Source organism: Sus scrofa, chromosome 16 (assembly GCF_000003025.6).
Source record: "Sus scrofa isolate TJ Tabasco breed Duroc chromosome 16, Sscrofa11.1, whole genome shotgun sequence".
NCBI classification, from domain to species: domain Eukaryota; kingdom Metazoa; phylum Chordata; class Mammalia; order Artiodactyla; family Suidae; genus Sus; species Sus scrofa.
The window spans coordinates 73,139,240-73,161,172 of record NC_010458.4 but is presented as its reverse complement, the minus strand read 5'-3'; the positions used below and the strand labels follow the sequence as shown (position 1 = coordinate 73,161,172).

The 21,933-nt window shown below is 45.5% G+C and overlaps 1 protein-coding gene across 1 annotated transcript in view; it reads right to left on the bottom strand.

Annotated features, from left to right (window-relative positions):
* Nucleotides 1-21,933, bottom strand: part of SEMA5A (semaphorin 5A) — a 539,522-nt gene that overhangs the window by 174,802 nt on the left and 342,787 nt on the right. Inside the window, 2 exon segments of the mRNA XM_021076851.1 lie at nucleotides 7,592-7,805; nucleotides 10,075-10,173. Coding sequence (XP_020932510.1) covers nucleotides 7,592-7,805; nucleotides 10,075-10,173 — 313 coding nt within the window.

The following is a 21,933-nucleotide window of genomic DNA, read 5'->3' as shown; positions in this document are numbered from 1 at the left end:
AATGTACTTCACATCCAGACCCCACCTGTCTTTCTTTCTTTTTTTTTTTTTTTCTTGCCCTGGGAACTCAGCCTCCACTTATGAATCCCCTGCTTTAGCCAATCTGTCCTGTCCAGGGAACACCTGGGGCAGCCCATTCATACCTTCAGGACCTGCACTGAGTAGATTTTGCCCCAAGGAGGGACAGTGGCCAGGAGGGAGCCCAACAGTCACTCCAACTTGGCAGTGTCTGGACCCCCAAGAAGCAGTGTCTGCTCCGCTCCCCAGAAGAAGCAGAGCTCCACAAAGCAACTGTCTTTTCCATAAGCAGAAACAGTTTCTCTTCGGGTTAAGCGCAGAGGGGGTTCTTCTCCCTCCAAGTCCATTATCTGGAATCACTAGGAGGTTAATCACTGTATCTTAAAGACCTCCAAGAGTCCATGCAACACACGCGGATAACGTCATTAAAGTATTCCAAACTCGGAGAGTTGGAGGTTGTTACAAAGAGCTTTCTTAACTAGAAACATATCCGTTCCTAAAAAAATAATGCTGTGGATTATGTCAAGTGTGTTTTCCTCCACAGTGAGGTCAAGGCTGGAATCAGAGAGCGGAGGAACCTGGGGTGTTCGTGGAGACACGTGGGGTGTTTGACAGAAACAGACGCTACCTTCGGGAAAGGCAACCGAGCCGGCGGCCACGTGCCAGTGCGGTTCCTCCCTGCGGATGTGCACGCGGACTTAGTAAAGTTCACGGAGGGTTTTGTTTTTCCAAGTTCCTGTCAAGGCTTTAGGCCCCGTGCAAGAAAACAGTTCCCTGAGAACCCCCAAACTCAATTTGTACATTAATGTGCGAACGTCATTTTTCCCTTTCATAAGTTTACTGTTTCCCTGATTTGACTGCTCGTTTCTTGAAGGCGAGTTTTACAGCTTCTCTATTTTAAGCATCGACTATTAAACATTTATTATCCGGCTTTACAGTAATCATTTCATAAGGGTTATTAACGGTTACTATTTGACTGCATTAAGGCTGTTAAGGTATTTTCTAAACACATAACGTTGTTTGAAGAGTGATGTTGGCACAGGGGCAAAATCTGCCTTGGAAACTTAGAATCATGACCCGCAGTGTAACTCGACGTTTCAAATTCCTCCAGAACCTGATCCAATCGATCAAACGTTGTCTTTAATGACTGACTGGATACATAATGGTGAAAACAGGAGGCCACATGAGATAGCAAAGGGTGATTCTTTAAATGCTTGGACCTGTACCAGCTTCAAACGTCCACGTCCGTGTGTTTAAATTCTGCCTTACAACTGATAGGACACATCCCCTTGTTAACAACCCAATCTGCCTTTCTGCTCCTTATGAAACGTGCTTATTTTCTACTCATTCCACAAATATTGATGGTGCCTCGGTGGTGTTCCAGGCACTGGGTGAAATGCTGAGCACACAAAACTTGTTCACGTTCTGGATCCCTGCCCTCAAGGAATTCATAAAAGCATGGATGGTGAAACCAAAGACATCAACTACTCATCTGTTAACTCATTCAAAAAAGATGCCTTGGGGCTTACTCTGTGCGCCCAGCACCATTGAAAGCTTGTGGGATACACCAGTGACCAAGACAAATAAGTCCAGCCATTGGGGAACTTTGCTTCTAGCAAAGGCAAGAGGACAAGGACGAACAGAGCCGAACACTAAGGAGCTAAGGATAAGCAAACACTGTGCGACTAAGGGGACTCAAGAGTTAAATGCAGGGGGATGTCATTTCACATCAGATGCTCAGGGTGAGGTCCCAGGAGAAGCGACATTTCAGCAAAGACAAAGGAGCCAAAGAGTTCCCCAGTTAGGACAGGGACCAGCAAGCTATAGCCCTCAGGCCAGATGCTACCTACTGGCTGTCAATAAAGTTTTATGAGCACAGCATTCACATATGCATTGGCAATGGCTGCGTTTTGGCTTGGACGGCAGAGCTGAAAAGCTGCAACAGAGACCATATGGGTATAAAAGCTAAAATACTTACTCAATGGCCCCTTAGAGAACATGTCTGTGATCCCTGGGAGAGAGGACGAGCCAGTGCCAGCTGACAGCCAGTAAGAGGTTAAAGCAGAAGGAGCAAAGAGTGGGTTGGGGTGTGGAGAGGGAGGTAGTGGGAGGCCGGCCAGTGGTGCTATGGTTTCTCTGCAGGTGAAATGGGGGCTCCGGTGGGCTTTGAACAGAAGGATGGCCAAGAGCTCCAGTGTCGTGGCATGAACACAATCACGCATGATGCTGAGAAGGGACAAAGGGGACCCAGCTGAGTGGGTGGGAAACCAAAGCCTCAAAGGAAGTTCCAGAGGCACGGGGACAAGGCAGGAGGCAAAACTCAAGGGAAACAAGAAGAGCAGAGAGCGCGTGTACCGACAAGCATGGTGAGTAAGGCACTGTGCACGCAGGGAACTGCTCACTCCTCCTTAAGGGATGCTGAAGTGTGTGTGCGCAGAGAAGGAGGACTCGGGGCTGAAAGATTTTGCAGGTGGACACCATGGTGGGGGAAGGGACAAATTGGGAGGATAGGAATAACAATATATACACCACTGTATACAAAACAGATCATTCCGAAGGACCTACTGCATAGCACAAGGGAATCTACTCCTTCTGTAATAACCTACATGGGAAAGAAGAATGACTACATGCACATGTATAACTGAATCACTGTGCTGTACCCTGAAACTAATACAACACTGTAAGTCAACCACAGTCCAATAAAATTAAAAACAAAAAAACCAAGCAGGTGACGGAGCCAGATCACACAGGGCAGGAAAGAGACAACCCCATGCAGGTGTCACGGCCAGCCCTGCTCTCCTTGCCACTTCAGCTGATGGCTCAGCTACCACCTGGGTCCGCTGCACAGGTGCGGTGGTGCAGGTGCGACACCCACTCATTGGTGGGCAGCCGGTGTGCATCGTGGGTGGTGTCATGAGAAGTTGCACCTGGCACCCTGGTTTGAGATCCAAGGCACTCGGCTTGCTTAAAGCAGGTTGTTGGAGCTACACCACTTATGCTGCATCTCTAGGAGATGTGGTGAGAAGATCAGAGGCTAGAAAGACCCTTCCTTGAGGCTCCCTTTATCCTGGCGGGATGTCTTCCTGGACAGCCTGATGCCACCATTTGCCGGAAGCGTAGCCCTGAAGCACAGGGGGTCCCAGGAGGCCGGGGTCACTGAGGGGTCATGACATAGCCTGCTCTGTCTACCTGTTCAATGCTCTTTTTTGTAGGGCTGCACCCAAGGCATCTGGAAGCCCAGGATAGGGGTCCAATCAGAGCTGTGGGTACCAGCCTACACCACAGCAACATGGGGTCTGAGCCACATCTGCAACCTACACCACAGCTCATGGCAACACCAGATCCTTAACCCACTGAGCAAGGCCAGGATCAAACTTGCATCCCCATGGATCCTAGTCAGGTTCCTTCCTGCTGAGCCACAAAGGGAACTCCTACACGTTCAGTGTCTTGAAGAACATCTTTTGTGCTCTGGGCCCCTTTGAGCCTGGAGGGTCAGAGTGTTCATTTCTGCCCAGCCTTCACCACAGTCCTTTGAGGGAGTGATTCAGACACAGAACGAGGGAGCTGAAACCCCCTTGAGGATGCCGCCTAGGAGGGATCTCCTTCCCCAGGGGCCGTGGAGGGGAGGAGAGATGCACAGTGGTTACAGGTCTGCAGTTTGAGCGGATGGAGCATAAAAGGAAGAAACAGGTTCTGGGAAAAGAGCACAATCCCTGGAGCTCGACCTCTGATTCTCTTTGGAAATAAGAAGGCAACACCGGGAGTTTCCGTCATGGCGCAGCAGACACGAATCTGACTAGGAACCATGAGGTTGCGGGTTCGATCCCTGGCCCCCCTCAGTGGGTTAAGGATCTGGCGTTGCCGTGAGCTGTGGTGTAGGTCACATACCTGGCTTGGCTGTGGTGTAGGCTGGCAGCTGTAGCTCAGATTAGACCCCTGGCCTGGGAACCTCCATATGCTGCAGGTGCGGCCCTACAAAAAGAAAAGAAGAGGCAACACCATCTGCCAAGAGTGAGAAGGATACCGCTGAGACCAGGACCAGTGGGCTGAGGAGGGACCCAGAGCTCGGAAGGAGAGGTAAGAGTGTCATCAGAAAATAAGATGCTACAGGTTAAGGTTTCAACAGCTGAGCCTTTCCTGTCTGGGGCCCTGGGATGGGCTGAACTGCGTCCCCCAGCAGATGTACTGGTACCTCTCATCACAGCCTTCTTTGGAAACAGGGTCACGGCAGACATAATTAGCAAAGGTGAGGTCCTACTGCGGTGAGCTGGGCCCCTAATATGACCCATGTTCTTATGTGAAAATGGTCATAGGACGACCCACAGCCCCTGTGAGCAGCGGCAAAGACTGGAGCGATGGGGCCACAAGCCAAGGAAGGCTGAGGGCTCCGGAGCTGGAAGAGGCCAGGAGGGGTCAATCCTCCCTGCTGTGTCCACTGAGAGCGTGGCTTGGCCGACACTGTGCTCTTGGCTCTCTCTCCTCCAGAACTCTGAGAGCTCACATTTCCACCTTAAACTACCCACGTTGCGGTACTTGGTTCTAGCAACCCTAGGAAACACAACAAACACAGCCACCCACCATCCAACATGTGTGGGAAGACGTGGCTTGAAGGGAGTCTGTTGGTGCCTGGCTGCTGGCTGGCTGGAGGCTGGGTGGGAGGATGCCTGGCACAGCGCTGGCTCAGGCAAAGCCAAAATGTGCATGACCCCTGGACCAGTCATTTCAGGAGTTTGCCTTATGAGCTAATTAACACAAGTACAGCAAGGGGCTACCTCCGTGTCGAGGCAAATTATCCTACATACACGCTCATCACAAGCCGTGAACCTGAACACAAAATTCTGCTGATATGGTTCATTGGGCCCCCCCTCCAAAGCTCCCCCTGCTCAGACAGTCCTCCTCCCTCAGCAGAGAGATGCTGGCAACACAACACAACACAACACAACACAACAAAAACAAAACCCTTGGAAAACACCCAGAACAAAAACATGAATTTTGTTTATCATCATCTGTGAGCAGCTGCTAGCTGAGTGAGAGCCTCAAGGGGACCTGCAGTCCTGCTAGCATCTGGAGGGTACCACAGATTGGGCGGTGACGTGAAGGTGCCTGGGGGACCTGGGTGTGGCAGCAGCAGGTCGGGAGGGTCAGGAGAGGCAGCCCAGAGGGTCTCAATGGACTTCTTTTCAACTAGACTTCTTTTCAATGGCTGCAGTTGTTGGGTCGTATTCGATACGATTCTAGGACATATCTGCCTCCTGTGCCTGCAGAAGCCCTGGGTGAGCTCTTCTGTCCTCGTGACATCACCTGACTCTCACATGGAAAATATTCCACCCAGAGGGTGAGCAGAATCCGAGCCCCTGAACAGGTAAAGAGTATCTCAGTCGCATAGAAAGAAACAGTGTTTCTAACCTGCTAACCAGGCTGTAACCTGAATTCTTTTTACAAGATATTCTGCGGGGTGTTATTTCAGGGACGAGAAAGAGACACTGCTCCTAATAACGTTTTGCTTTGCTTTCATCAAACTCAAATTAAAGAGCTTGCAGCTGGGGAAGCAGCATTTTGACTTTTAACTGGAAAATGTGCGTGGCCAGTAAAAATCAACGGACGAACAGAAAGAACTTTAAACTATACAGATGAAAGCTACAAGGTGGAAAGGAGACCTTCCACCGAGAGTCGAAGGGTTCAGCTGAGACAGCTCCACAGAGGGAACTGAGTGACTGCTTCGCTTTGGGAGAACAATTCACGTCGCCCTTTGAAAGCATTTCAGGGTCATACAGCAGAACCTGACAAAACACTGTAAATCAACTATGATAAAAACAAATAAAAATCTTAAAAAAAAAGAAAGCATTCAGAGTCATTCAAAGAAACGGGCTGAGGACACTCCCTTTGCTACAAAGGACCCTTTTGAAGGCAACCTCTGGTGGCTGCTTGAACTACATCATTTGACGAAACAATTGTGTGTAAATACGCACGTCATGTGAACAGGCATAAGTGATCACTCTAAACCAGTGGGTCTCAGGCAGAGGCAAAGATTTTCCCCAGGGGATGCTTGGCAACTTCTGCAGAAGTTTCTTATTGTCACAACTTGGGGAGTGGGGGGCAGGCTATGGCATCTAGTGGGTGTAAGCCAAGGATGCATAGGGCTAACCATCCTCCCGTAATCGGGACTGACCCTCCCCCAGCAAAGAAGGATCTGGTCCTGAACACCAATAGCGCTGAGGCTGAGAAACGCTGGTCCGACAATTAAGCTTTTAGCTTTTCCTTGGTGAAAGGCCAGGCTATCTTTGGAGAACTTGAAAGCTCAAGACAGGAAATATTATCATGGCAATGACAAGATTTCATCTTTGTGCAAACTATGAAATAAAAGCTTAAGGGGATGGATTACACAGGATTCTTATATCTGCCCATCACACTGTGTGTGTGTGTGTGTGTGTGTGTGTGTGTATAAACACATTTACACATGAACACAGAGTAGACAGAGGGCTGAATTTCAGCTGGTACATCTCAGTACTTAGCCAACTTTAACCTCAATGTGGGTGGTTTGAATCACTTTCTATTTGTTTGGGAAGCAAGTGACCAAAGTCTAGTCCAGGATTCAAAGGACACTGTCTCTAAGTTTCTCATTTCTTAAAAAAAAAAAAAAAAAAAAGACAAGGACCATGGTTCTTCTTACACTGGATAGTGTCACATCCGGATGTGGTACCTGAAACTGCAGCAGCGACTTTGCACCCAAGGGCAGAGCTCACCTGGACCAACCGGATGGATTTTGGGGGGCACAGGGAGTGGGAACAGGACTGGGGGTCTTTATTAACTTTTGAGCCGTTGAAGTGAGTAATGCTGAAGACATCTCCCCAACCTTCTAGTTATGTGACTTAACATCCTTTATGAACAAAAAAATTGGTCAAGCTATTTAGAGCAGCCTGCGGTCAAACACCTTCTTCTACAGAGCGGTCTGTCCATTTCATGACATGCTCTTCGCTTCTCTTTTTCGATGTATAAGATGAAGAAAGAATGCACATGAAGCTACAGTCATCTTGGACATAACATCAAAGTCCTAAACTTCAGGGGGATCCCGTTGCGGCTCAGTGACGTACGAACCCAAGTGGGATCCGCGAGGATGCGGGTTCGATCCCGGGCCTCGCTCGGTGGGTTAAGGATCTGGCATTACGTGAGCTGTGGTGTAGGCCGGCAGCCACAGCTCTGATTTGACCCCTAGCCTGGGAACGTCCATCTGCTGCAGGTGCAGCCCTAAAAGAAAAAATAAATAAATAAAGCAAAAAAATGTACTACAACTTCAAAAAATGCTACGGAAAAAAAAAAAAAAAAAAACAGCTTCAGTCTGTGAAGGTCCATGTCACAATTAGCCCTACAGCATTGAGGACATCCTGCTTCTGCCTAATTGGCAAAGAGTCAATATGATGCCAGTCCATGCCCAAGTACAAAACAAGTGACATTTTGATTTCTTTAGAAAATGAATACATTGGTGCTTTGTGTTTTAGAAACTGTGGCAGTTTACTTGTGAGCACCCGGAAACCAGACAAGAGCGAGGGGAACGTGGGGCGGTGGCCGGACTTACCGTTGAGCCACTTGGAGTTGTACTGGGCAGTGCGCAGAGGAGGTAAGATGCCCAGACTTCGGTAAATGGCGGGATCGCGTCCCGGGAAATCCATGGCCGTCGCAGCATAGAGCTCCCCGCCGGCCGTCAGGAGGGCCGTGGAATTGTGCTGGGGGCTGTAGGGACAGCGGGCCATGCCGCTGATCTGATCGTGGATCTCTGTCAGGTTACTCAGCTGGACAAGACAGAGAAAACAATTATCCCCCGTGGAACCCTTTCATCGTGTTGGTGGATTTTATGCACCTAAAAGGTAAATGAAGCATGGACATGCTCTGGGGCTCAGGCTAAGACAGGACACGCGTTTGCATTCTGATGAATTTTGGATAAAAACAGCACGCTGTGGTCACTGTCAGAGACTGTGCCAATCGGGAGTTCCTGTTGCGGCTCAGCAGGTTAAGGACCTGATGTTGTCTCTCTGAGGATGCTGGTTTGATCCCTGGCCTTGCTCAGTGGGCCAAGGATCCAGCATTGTCATAAGCTGAGGTGTAGGTCACAGATGCGCCTTGCATCCAGTGTTGCTGTGGTTGTGGTGCAGGCCTGCGGCTGCAGCTCAGATTCAATCCCTGGCCTGGGAATTTCCATACGCTGCAGGTGCGGCCATAAAAAGTAAAAAAATAAAGAGAGAGAAGCTACCAATCTCTCTCACCATCCTTTGAGAGGTATTGAACCTCAGGTTATTGAATATGCACAAAGTAAGAAGTCAGATTATTGTCTTTGACTTCTATTTATAATGCATGGGCAGGACAGATCGTTCCACTGTAATTAAAAAACCAACTTCAGTATTTATAGAAATAAAATCTGCAGTAAAAAATGAGGTACAATTTTATCAATAAGAGCGAATCAAAATATTATGACTAGCCCTAAACTGTGTGCATGGGTAAGGATGGATAAATATTTAGCACCACTGGAGCCCACGTTTCCAAGGTTTTAGTTTTGAGTTTTCAGAGAGACAACTCAGAGGCCTGCAGTCACCTGGTTGGAATCCAGCATTTGAAAAGCCAAACAGTCCCTGACTGAGAAAAGGTTCTCTGGATGGTGAGGGACTCTCCACTCCACTGGTTTCTGTCCTCTTACCTGAGAGCTAAGAGAGCAGAGGGGCCACGCAAGGGGGCTCAGACACACTGCGTGTTCTATTAGATCTGCAGCCCTGGGTAAGCGACTTAAACGCTAAGCCTCAGGATAAGCCCACGTGGAGCAGGTGTGAGGGTGAAGCGACGGGGCTGTTGTCATGTGCGTAGAACAGACCGTGGTACCCAGGGATCTCTCTGTGAGCACCACTCTTTTTTTTAATGGCTGCACCTGCTGCATATGGAAGGTCCTGCACCAGGGAGTGAAACGGAGCTGCAGCTGCGACCTACACCACAGCCACCGCAACGTCAGGTCCTTTAACCCACTATGCCGGGCCAGGGATCGAACCCGAGCCTCCCCAGGGACCCAACCCACTGCAGTAGGATTCTTAACCGGCTGAACCATGGTGGGAATACTGAGCATCACTTCTTATCATTATCCTCCTCCCTTGATTTCCAAAACCTGAATGCTAATTTGAAAATAATGAATAGTAAAAGAAGACAATAGATTCAGGTTTTGAGTGAAATGGTGTCACCAGGAAATTAGCATAATGATATTTCTTCATTATGTTCCCTGAGGAAGCCGAAAATAATATCCCAAATTAGGAAGACGATACGCGTGCTCCAAAAACCCTGCAATTTTACACATATAAGACATGGATGCTGAAAATTCCCCTGTCAATAATGTCAGGTTAAAAGAGAAAGAAGGAGTTATAATTTTATTTTCCTACAGTTCCGTTTGGATTTTTCATTTGCTTTTCTTTTCTTTTTGGCCACATCCACAGCCTATGGACTTCCCTGGGCCAGGGATGGAATCTGAGCCACAGCTATAACCCATGTCTCAGCTGCAGCATCTCAGAATCCTTCATCTACTGCCCTGGGCTGGGGATCGAGCTCCGCCTCAGCAGAGACAACACCGGCTCCCCAACCCACCACGCCATGGTGGGAACTCCCACTTTAATTTTTTGACATGCTTCTTATCCAATTTGTAAATAATATCCTCTTCATTTGGATTTTGATTTTAGGTCATTTTAATACCTAACCATATCCCTACAATAAAGCAGAATAAGAAAAAAGAATATGTTTAGGATTATGTTTAAAGTCATTAGTGGGGAAAAAAAAAAAAGCTGGTAGGAATAGCGTGAAAGTATATTTAAATGTAATTCAACAAGCTGTAATTATTACCAGGTCTTTATATAATAACGTGATTAGGAGTAAATCAATGCATCCAATGTTTATTCAATTGGAGACAAGCCTTTTTTTTTGATTAAAAAGAAACTTCTTGGAGAAGAGAAACACATTTAAAACGAGGCTTTTAACAGAATGTTTGGATTTTCCCTGTATTAAAATGTGTGAAAACTCCACGAGAAGCCTTACCGTGCGGTTGGTGCAGACAGGCGTGAAAGCGTTGGTGCCGCAGGTGAATAACCGGTCGCCACCCACCAACAGTACCCGGATGTAGTTCTGACATTCCTCCTGAAAGGACATCGCAGGAAACGTGTTAAGGCAGCTTGATCACAAAAGCGAGGACGGAAATGAATACATCTTACCTAGTTAAATTACATATTAACTGACCCCTAAAAAACCCCCAACCAAACAAAACCTCTCAGTTATCAACCAAAAAATAGTAACAAAAGTCTTCAGGAGTCTGACTTTCTCTATCTGCACACTTGCTCAATAGAGAATATTTGTAGGAGTTCCCATCGCAGCGCAGCAGAAACAAATCCAACTAGGAACCATGAGGTTGCAGATTCGATCCCTGGCCTTGCTCAGTGGGTTAAGGATCCAGCGTTGCTGTGAGGTGTTGTGTAGGATGAAGATGCAGCTCGGATCCCAAGTTGCTGTGGCTGTGGCTTAGGTTGGCAGCTATAACTCCAATTCACCCCTTAGCCTGAGATCCCCCATATGCCGCGAGTACGGTCCTAAAAAGCAAAAAAAAAAAAAAAAAAGAGAGAGAGAGAGAATATTTGCAAAGATAAGATAAATAGATACATAGATGGTTGGTTAAAATCTCAAAGTCTGTGTCACCTTTTGATGAACATAGTTCCCTTTTGAATTGTATCTGATTGTATCTGATAACAGTGCAAACCCTAAATTGCCTCCAACATGTATCAGGAAAACACATAAAGGAAACTAACTCTTAGAGGCTGCTCATGAAACTGTCTTGGAAAACTGCCCCAGGAACTTGAGAAAACACAGGGAATGCTTCTCCGACGGCCGAGGTCACATGTGAAACTCTGACTATGGACTAGAAGTTGGACGGGACGTTCACAAACTGCCTTGCACACCTGGCAAGCATCTATAAACATGTTTGATTCTTGGATGGGTAAGTAAAAACATAATAAGTAAAGGGTATTTGGAACACGTGGGTTGAAACCACATATTGAGGGATGACCCAGAGTTAAATTTTTTTTTTTTTTTGCAGCAGCAGCGAAGTGAGCATAGAAATCCGAGGTGTGGCCGTAGTGCTCAGACTTCTGGTTAGAAAGCTCTTCCTTCCTTCATTCAGCCATCGAGCAGTGACTGATCAGAAACCCTTTGGAAGGGACAGCGGAAGAAGTCACCATCGAGGCCCTTAGCACAAAATGCAAATACATGGAGTGGTTCACATGCTCTAATAAAGAAGCAGAGAAGAATGGTGTATTGCTAAGTCCAGCGGGGAGGGGACGGGAGAGGGTGCAGGAAGGCTTCCTGGAGGAGGTGACAGGCTGAGATGTTTCAAAGGAAGAGCAGGATTTGGTGAAGCTTCCTGGAGGAGGTACCACCTGAAACTAGCAGGTTTTTGCTGAGCAAAGGAGGGAAAAGACCTTCCCAACAGGGAGAATGGACTGTGCTGAGGCATCCGGGGAGAAAGCACAGTGCTTGCTTTCTTTTTATTATTTTTTTGACCTCACCTGAAGCATGCAGAAGTTCCCAAGCCAGGGAACCCAGGTCACAGCAGTGTTTCAGGTCCTTAACCTGTTGAGCCACCAGGGAACTTCGAAAGCATGGTGTTTTATCATGTACAGAAGAGGTAGCACGTGAGCTGGTGAGCCAGCCACAGGCCAGGCATGCCATGCCAGTGAACTCGCATTTTATTCTGAATGTGAAGGGACCATTACATGTTTTTACTGCACACAGTTTTTGTTTGTTTGTTTTGCTTTGCTTTTTAGGGTCACGCCCACGGCATATGAAAATTCCCAGGCTAGGGGTTGAATCGGAGCTGTAGCTGCTGGCCTACGCCACAGCCATAGCAACACCATATCTGATCCGTATCTGTGACTTGCACCACAGCTCTTGAAATGCCAGATTCTTAACCTACTGAACAAGGCCAGGGATTGAACCTGTGTCCTCATGGATGCTAGTTGGGTTCGTAACCTGCTGAACCCCAATGAGAACTTCCACTGTGAGCAGCTTTGACTTGATCTGATATTTGTTACTGAAGGACCACTTGGGAAGCAAAGTGGCAGCTGGTAAAGGTGGGAGCTGGCAGTTGAGGAGACAGGTAAGGGTAAGACAGGTAAGACTTCTGTAATCACTCCCTCCTTACCCCCTGCTTGAACCATGATGAGGTGTGAGAGGGTGCAGCCAGACTCTAGCAAATGAACAGGTGGCGGTGACTGACCAACCAACCAGACTCAGAAGATGCGGCGTGATGACAGGATGGGTTGAATGACACAGGGCCCAAATCAGAAGGATCTGGATTTAATGGCACAGCAGTACTGTCTTCAATGAAATGGAACCTGGTCCCCAGGAAATATTGATTTGCCAAAACTCAGCCTGCAGGATGACTTAGTTGTGAAGGTAAAACGAGCTACAAATATTTGAATTGGCAGAGTTCCCCTCCTGGCTTGGTGATGAACAAACCTGACTAGGATCCATGAGGATGCAGGTTCTATCCCTGGCCTTGCTAGTGGGTTAAGGATCTGGCCTTGCTGTGAACTGTGGTGTAGGTCAGAGATGCGGCTCAGATCTTGCGTTGCTGTGGCTGTGGTATAGGCCAGTGGCTACAGCTCTGTATTTGACCGCTAGCCCAGTAATTTCTATATACTGTGGGTTCAGCCCTAAAAAGACAAAAAAGAAAAAAAAAAAAAAAAAAAAGAAAGAAAGAAAAAAGAAGAAAAAGAAAAGAAAAAAATTATGAATATGCTTTCTAATTGTAAATTGAAATACCAAAGAATTTAATTAATAATAGTAACAAATTGCTATTGGCTCATAATCTTGATGACACTTCAAAAAATAAAAAGACAGAATGAAAGATGGAAGTTAACTCTTAGAAGATTCAAGAAATGAGTGTAAACAGAAGGCCATAAATTCAGTAACTGAGAAAGGTACCCCAGATGGGAAGGCTTGTTTTGCGCTTGTTCTGTTTTGTTTTTATAACTGGGGAAAGGGAAGGAGAGTTCAAACGAGAAAGAAGAAAACAAGACTTCCAAAAAAGCACCTCGTTATCCCTTCCCGGGCTGTGGAAGCGCTCGCTCCGAGAACACAGAACACAGAGGAGGGGGGTGCGCCTCCAAGAGCAGAAGGGCACAGACTTTGCAGAGACAGGTTCAAGGTCAGGATGGAGCACCAGACTTGATCCCATCCAAGGGGACAACAGAAGCGCTCTCAGAGAGCACGGGGCCGAGAGGGCCTTCGATGGCCGGAGCGGACAAAGTAGACACAACAATGATACCACGCTAAAGAATGAGAGAAAATTACCCACAGTGGAGAGAAGGGGGGGATTTTGTTTGTTTTCCGTTGCTGCTTTTAGGACTCTGTCCAGAATGAGTCAAAATGAAATGAACGTTTGTTTTGTTTTGTGGTTTATTCTTTTTTTTTTTTTTTTTTTTTTTAAGCAGAAGCCCCACACAAAATAGAGGCAGTCTTACCAACTTGAACTTTGTCAAAGGTAAGTTATTCCAAGAGAATCTTCCCCATTGAAAAGACATGAGTTCATGGCTGAGTTCCACAGACCCAGGGAAGAAACAGCCAGGGCCTCTGATCAATAATGGGAAGAGCAAACAGTCAAGATAACAAACGCGGTGTTTATCTCGAGCTCCCCGGAGAAAGACGGACTGAAAGTAGGACTGCGGGGCTTCAACCCTTCCCGGAGGCTCATCGCCAGCTTGATGAACCAGACTCAGACACAGAAACCACCTTAGGGTTGGTTACCAAAGGGGAAAGGGGATCCGGGAGGGAGGAATGAAGAGGTTTACGTGTATTGATGTATTAATGACATGTTAATATAGCATTATTACATGTCAATATTGACACATTTATATATTAATACGTTAATTATATGTTAATCTTAATATATTATATATTAATGCTAATTATTATATGTTAATGATATAATTAATTATATATTAATAATATGTTAATCATTATATGTTAATATAGTATTATTGTATGTTAGCATTGATATATATCTACATATTAGTAATATGTTAATCATTATATGTTAATATAGTATTATTGTATGTTAATATTGATATATATTTATATATTAATATGTTAATCATTATATGTTAATATAACATTATTACATGTCAATATTGATATATTTATATATCAACATGTTAATTATATGTTAATATTAATATATTATATTAATGCTAATTATTATATGTTAACGATATAATTAATTATATTAATAACATGTTCATCATTATATGTTAATATAGTATTATTGTATGTTAATATTGATATATATTTATATATTAATAACATGTTAATTATTATATGTTCACAATATAATTAATTATATATTTATATATTAATAAATATTAATGATATATTTGTATATTAATAAATATTGACACATAATATACACATTATATATGTTAATGTAGAAATCTATATTCTATAAAATATACTATATATAAAATAGGTACCAACAAGGATGTACTATGTAGTATGCAGCACAGGGAAGTATATTCAATATCTTGGAATAATCTAGAATGGAAAAGAATCTGAAAAAGATTTTATTTATCTATCTATCTACATCTACGACAGAATCACTGTACTGTACACCTGAAACTAACATGATATCGTAAACCAACGATAACCACGACAAAAGATAATAAAAATAAGGGTAAGAACAAACTTGATGAAGAACTAGAAAGATGATGATGGACGTGGAAACCAGGATGCTAAACTGTCGGAGCAGAGGCACAAATCCAACAGGTTATCCAAAAATAAATAAATAAATAAATCTTGGAAAAAAGTAAACGAGGGAGGGAACACTGTTATTTCGATAAGAACAGAGAATTTCTGAAGTATGTTCTGGTCATCAGGGCCCCTGGAGCGGACGGACACTCTCCTGTGAGAAGGCTGTACCACCTGGGAAGGATCACCTGTGCCCGTGTGTCCGGATCGCTGCCCCAGGGTGAGTGAGGATGTGGGAAGGAGGAAGATCATTGCCCAGGACACCTGGACATGAAGGCCTGCGGCGTCTCTCTAAGAGGATGGAGGCAGCCTCAGCCCCACGAAAGCCACAGATGCTCATGATAGGTGGGGCCTGACAAGGGTACCGGCATGCAGGGTCAGAGGGCCCAGGGAGGAGGGCGGGGGGCACTCTGTCTCATCAGGTGAGGCTGGATGGGCTTCGCTCACCCACTGTGTCAAGGAACCACTTGACGGAGGCCCAGGAGGTACCTGGGTGTTTCTTCTTTATCTGTCCAGAGCTGAGCCCATCCAAGCGTCTGGGTCAGCACAGCCCAGCCCAGCCCCTTCCTGTTTCTCTGCCCTAAAAATTCCTTTATGCTTTAGAGTCACAAACTGCTCAACTGATCCTACCAGAAACAGACTGGATATGAATCCTAAGCAAATAAATGTCCTTAAGATAAACTTTTTTATGAGACATTGGGGCAAGTCCAAGCAAAACAGAATGGAAAACAAAGAAATGGAAGAAGGCGGAGGTTACTTGGCTTTTGAGCAGGAGACAAATTCAGGAATCAGAGGGTCAAAATTAAGAGTGACAGGAAACGGCCTGAGTGCCAGGCCCCACAACACCGCATCTTCCCATGCTGGTGACCCTACATCCAAAATCCCTTACAGAAAATCCGCAGTAAATCACTGAGTCAGTCTCTGCTGTGGACACAGCCTTTTCACGGGTCCTCTGAACTGGCTACAAGCACTGCTTGGACCACCTGTTTTCATATGGAGTTATAATGTAGCTGTCCCTTTAGGACGTTTTATTTCAGGTTTATCTTTTAAATTAGCTTATCTAAATGTCCATGATAAGAACCTCACTTGAGGATTTGTTTCCTTTCTCCCATTTCTGTACCTTGGAAATGGCCTAATGGGCCTTAATGAATCCTGATTTTCCAAGAAGTCACAGTGCACATTCCCAAGGCTCCAGCCGCTGCCACCACACGGCTTCTGCTGCTGCTGCTGCTGAGACTCATCTATCCACACTTGAACATTAAAACAACCCACTTGTGCTTGTGATCCTGCAGGTGCATCAACCTAACCTGGCCTTTGAAGCAGTTCCTACTTGAATTGATAACTGAGATGCACAGTTGCTGACTCCCCAAAAAAGCTTGTAGATGAGACGCTTGCGCTGCCCGTTTGATCTCAAGGACCTAAGGGTCCAGGCCTGGCAGTGACAGCATGTGCTTCTGGACAATTTTCTTCATGAATGAAGTTTCCTGAGTGGGTGCATATTTTTCCCCCCAAATGGGTGGTTCTGCTTGAAGAAAGCCTAACTGTGTAGAAAGATGCCCTGTAAATGGGGGAAAAGCCTCAGCAGCACCCAGCCATCGCCCCCCATCTCTCTGAGGCAGGTGGAGGAGGGTGTGCACAGCCCTCCTGCTGAAAGCAGTGTGTCTTTCCCTAATGATGCCTTACCTTCCTGAGCATCCAGAATGCAGAAGAACAATTTAGAGTCATTGTAGGTGTCTTTTAGGTTGCATGTATACCACAAAAGTCTTGAAAAACTGTACCATCCAATCAGATGGACATATATTTATAAAATCTTATTTCTAAATATAGTCACACATATGTAAGATGTATTCACTTACATATGAGATGTATATTCTACATGTGTATATATGCACACATTATAGAAGCCTTTATATAAATATGTAGACACACTATTAGATCCATATTTAGATACACAATTATAGAGATATTTATGCCTATATCTATAAATACATAGTTATATATACATGCATAGGAAGATGTGTTAAAATATGTTATATAATAGTGCATTAATAAATTAAAATATACTATCAAAGGTTATTTACATAATGAGACAGTTTTCATCTGAGCTGACTGACGAGGGAAACTGTTCAGAAACTTCAATTTTATAAACCTAAATTCATCTGCACAGGTTGTTGGTATCTCATCTTAAAGACTCCTCCATTCTTGGAGCCATTATACAGAAAAAAGGCAGACCTTCAGCTGCTACACGCACTGATTTAACTTATAGGCTTCCAAACACTGGCACCCGGATGAACATGCTGTTTTGCCCCCCACATCACCAAGTTCCCAGGCAGGATGGTGCTGTGTTTTAATTCTGCGCATCAGGTGGTGTTTACCTGACCAGGAGCAGAACCTGACCTGCTGGGGCGTAGGAGCACAGGATACAGCAGGTGCAACAACACACGGAGTGCTGGATTCTAACCTAAACCCTCCCACTAACTAGCAAAATAAATCTAGGAGCTTGGTGTTAAACACCCTGAAATGAGATCACCAACAAGAGTCTTTGGGAAATTATAAAGTACACTGTAGGCATCAAAGAGCCCTTTCATTCCCTTGATAACCCGTTGCGTTTCTTTTGCAAAGTCCCCAAAGGTCATGGTGGGAAGGCTTTGGCGTAGACACAGTGACCCCGAGCACACAAAGAGCTCTTGTTAGATCATAAGAGAATTGACTCTTTCGGTTTAAAATAATATTTGCGTAAAACCCATTGGAACAGTTCTAGCAGCCAACCTCTAAAGCAGTGTTTCAAAACCGAATTACAACGGATTTTATGATAAAATTATTTTTGAATCCACAAACAATACAGATGTCCCACCCATTGTCTCAACGGAGGTCATGTGTAAGCCATCGCTGGCAAAGTCATCCATCCCCTTTCTCCAAAGTGAGCTGACAACTGTGAGCAAAACAGAGCTCAGAGCTCAGAGCAGCCTTCACCCTCCCTTCTCTGCTAAAAATGCCCCCAGCATTTTCTTGACCCCCGAGTCCCTAAATGGTCATTTTAATGGACGACACATGAAGTCCCAGCAACACGGGGAAACAGGAGGAACTATGCCGGTTCTCGTCTGCCCTGCTCTGCAGCCCGTGGAGGAATGTTCTCCCAGGAGGAGCGAGTGGGCAACAGCACCACGCCTGCAGCCCCAGCCCCTCATCCACGCTTTACATTCTTGGCTCTGCAGTAAAGCACATTCTGTGCAGGAGCACAGACCACGCTTCTTAGGGTAGGAAAAAAAAAAAAATGAGCTCAGCCAAAATGGCTGGCATTTTTCTCATTTTTGAGATGTCACATTTTGCATGATTCTTTTTCTCTCAGGGAGAAGGGAAACTTTGTGATTCTGTGCGTAAGTTTTCATATTACTATTGCACTGAGAAAAGCATCAAATAATTGAATTCTGATTCCTAAAAGCAGGGCTGCTAAGAAGAGCTAAAATTCCATTCCCCCTAACTCGATGGTACATCTTTGGGAGAAATGGACTCTATGGAAATGTTTCCTGATTTGGCCCCTGGAACTGTCAGAACAGGAAAACTGGGATTGGATGAATTCGGAGTTCAGGGGCCAGCCCCTGGCTGGCTGCGCCTTTTCATAGGGGCTGTTTGCTTCTTTTCCATCTGTGTCCCTGAAGCTGGGCTCAGGTCTCTGATGGCCACTGTGCCAGGTGTCACTTTAAGAAAGCAAGCGGGATGCTAAATAAGAGAAAGCGCAAAAGTGCAAAAGTGAATGAAGAGCCCCTGGACCAGCTCTGTGGCACTGCCTAGGCTGACGCCTTCATAAACCTATTTTATCATTTTGTGCACATGGATTTTATCCTGTGTGGTTCTGCTATAAAATTGAATTCCTTTTTTTTTTTTTTTTTTTTTGTCTTTTTGCCTTTTCTTGGGCCGCTCCCACGGCATATGGAGTCCCAAGGCTAGGGGTCGAATCAGAGCTGTAGCCACTGGCCTACGCCACAGCCACAGCGACTCAGGATCCGAGCCACATCTTCGACCTACACCACAGCTCACAGCAATGCCGAATCCTTAACCCACTGAGCAAGGCCAGGGATCGAACCCGCAACCTCATGGTTCCTAGTCGGATTCGTTAACGACTGCTCCACGACGGGAACTCCAAAACTGAATTCTTTTTCAACCAAACATAGGTTTTTCAAAACCGTCTGTGAGTTTATCAATGCACATCATGCAACCGAAGAGAACCTGCACCCTTTCTCACGTATTGGTGCTTGAAATTCATCTTCATCTGTTTTCTTGCTGTTGTTGTTTGTTTTCTTTGCTCTGCTTCTCTTTTTTGGCCACCCCAAGGGAGTTCCTGGGCCAGGGATCCCAGATCTGACCTGCAGTTCTGACACAGCTATGGCAGTGTAGGATTCTTTAACCCACTGTGTTGGGCCAGGGATCGAACCTGCATCCCAGTGCTGCAGAGACACTGCCGATCCCATTATGCCACAGTGGAAACTCCATCTTCATCTGTTTTAACATATTTATCTTAAAAAAAAAAGTCCCATCCACAAATACGGTTCAAATCGATTTATAATTAAGGAGGTTTGTTCTTGGCCCATTAAAATTAGAAACATGGGAAACTTAAAAGGTATGATTTTCTTTGACAACGTGTTTCACTCATTTCCTTTTCTGTGTATCAGGAAAACGCAATTCGGTAAAATAATGATTTGTCCCTTTGGTGCATCCCTGATGAGCATGAAAGGTGGCCTCCCCTGTGTGTCCTCTGGTTTCGACTTGATTAATTTCTAAGGACCAAACGACCAATGATCACAGTTTAAGGCAAAATAAGGACCAATTCAGATTGAGCAGGAGCAACTCTTCACCCCAAGGAGAAATAATCTACTAGTATGAGGCTATCGCACAGATTGTTTCAAAATTATAAACTCATAGTCTATCAGCAGGGGAAACCTCGCCTAGATTAAGCAACTGAATGCTTTCCTTTCATCCACCAGGAGACTGAGTCCACAGAGAAGATGATTCATTGTTGCTTTAAAAAAAAAAAAAGGCTATGAAATAAAAAAGTGTGATCCAAATGAAATATGAAGGCACTCTTAGGGAGAGCAACATTCAGAACAAACATTGTATAAATTGCCACTACATTTACTGTTTTGGAATTAAAGTTGGGACTGTCAACCAAGTCACTGTATGGCAAAGTCATGATGGGTGAGAAGAATTACTGGCATCCCGTGGGTAGAGGCCAGGGACACTGCTAAACACTGACAGTGAACAGGACAGACTCTAGGAGGAGTGACTGGCCCCAAACATCAGGAGCAGTGAAGGCTCAGCTGACTGTTCCCTCCTCGTTAGACTGTAGATGAACAGCTACTGCAGGCTGTGTCCTGGGCTCAACAAGGCCCCCTCTGATCCAGCTCCCAGTTCAGGGGAAGGGGATGAATACTTACAGTGCAGCCTGACCCAGAAATACAAAAGGTTACTGAGAAGGGATGCAGTGTACGTGGTCAGGCACCCCAAGGGGAGGGGACACGAAAGTCCTGGGAGGTGGGGGAGGGAGGGCAAGGCGGGTGGGGACAGGTTCGGATGGGGCCTAGGAGTGGGAAGGAGACACAGCCACCCCCCCAGGCCCAGGGCCACCAATCACACATATTCCCAGACAGGCCTTCAGACAGGCAGGTGGCAACAAAGACTTTTGCTGGGTTTCCCAAAACTGAACAGTGCTGCTGCCTCTGGGTGTGTCAGCGCCCCAGAAGGAAGGAAGAAGAGAAGGAAGCTTCAAAGTCCCAGAAGGAAGATGAAGACAAGAAGAGAGAAGAGAGAAAAGAGGAAAGGTAAAAGGGAGAAGAAAGCCCGGGCAGAATGAGGCCATCAGACAGTGCCCAGCAACGTCACCAGACAGAGGGAACAGTCTGGCATGGGCACCATGGACAGAGAGGCCAGGGCCTCCCATCACTGGATCTTGCCAGAAGAAAGAAAGTCATTTTTCCCCATTCCCCCAGGCAGGCATATCTGATTCCCCAGCTTTTACCCCTAGGACAGGAGGCCTTAATCCAAGAACTTGCTGTGCTTTCTACATGGATGCGGCTAGAGAGTCTCCTACTAAGTCAAGTCAGAAAGAGAAAGACAAACACCCCATGATATCACTTAGAGTAGAATCTAAAATATGGCACAAGTGAATCTATCTACAAAACCAAGACAGACTCCAGACATGGAGAACAGATTTGTGGTTGCAAAGGGGGAGGGAGGAAGGAGTGGGATGGATTGGGGAGTTTGGGGTTAGTAGATGCAAACTATTACATGTAGAATGGATAAGCCATGAGGGAACTATATCCAGTGTCTTGTGATAGAAGAGGATGATGGGGATGATAGGGAAAAAAAACATACATATATGTATGACTGGGTCACTTTGCCATACAGTGGAAATTGGCCCAATATTGTAAATCAACTATAAAAAAAAAAAATAACCTGCTGTGCTCTGATGAGCGAGAAGCAAAAGCATAGGAATTCACCCATCACGTCACACATGTCCGCACTGCAGGGAGAGAAAAACCATATAGGAAGCGCTTCTTCAAAAAATTTATACATCATTTATACAAATGCTACTGAATTTCTTGGAGAGTTAAATAAATTTACAAAGTACTGCTATATTTATATGGGGGAGGTATTTTAAGAGACGATATTCTGATTCTTTATAACCTGGCGCTACCTTGAAAGCATCTTGAATCTCTGGTGATTTATTTGAGAGGCACTTTCGGAGGTTAAATATCTTCCAGTAAATACCTTTCTTCATTTTCTGTCCATTTTAATATCTCCAAGTGTTTCCTTCTTCCTCTTCTTCCTTCCTCCCAGTTCTTTACTCAGTTTGGGGAAACCCCAATAACTTTTGCTCAGACCTGTCTCTGGGTCTGACTCACAAAAGGATGCGTTAGAAGACAAAGAACCAGCAATGAACTTGGGTAAAAGAAAGTGCACGATGGTCTTGGACAAACGCAGATGGGGTGAGGCTCCATCATCAGTGCCCTCTTCATCTGCTCTTTTTGTCCTCAGGCTCTTGACCTTGGGAGCACACCCTGTACAGGGAGCCCTCGATGACACTCTCTCTGCATCTGCTTTCTTCTG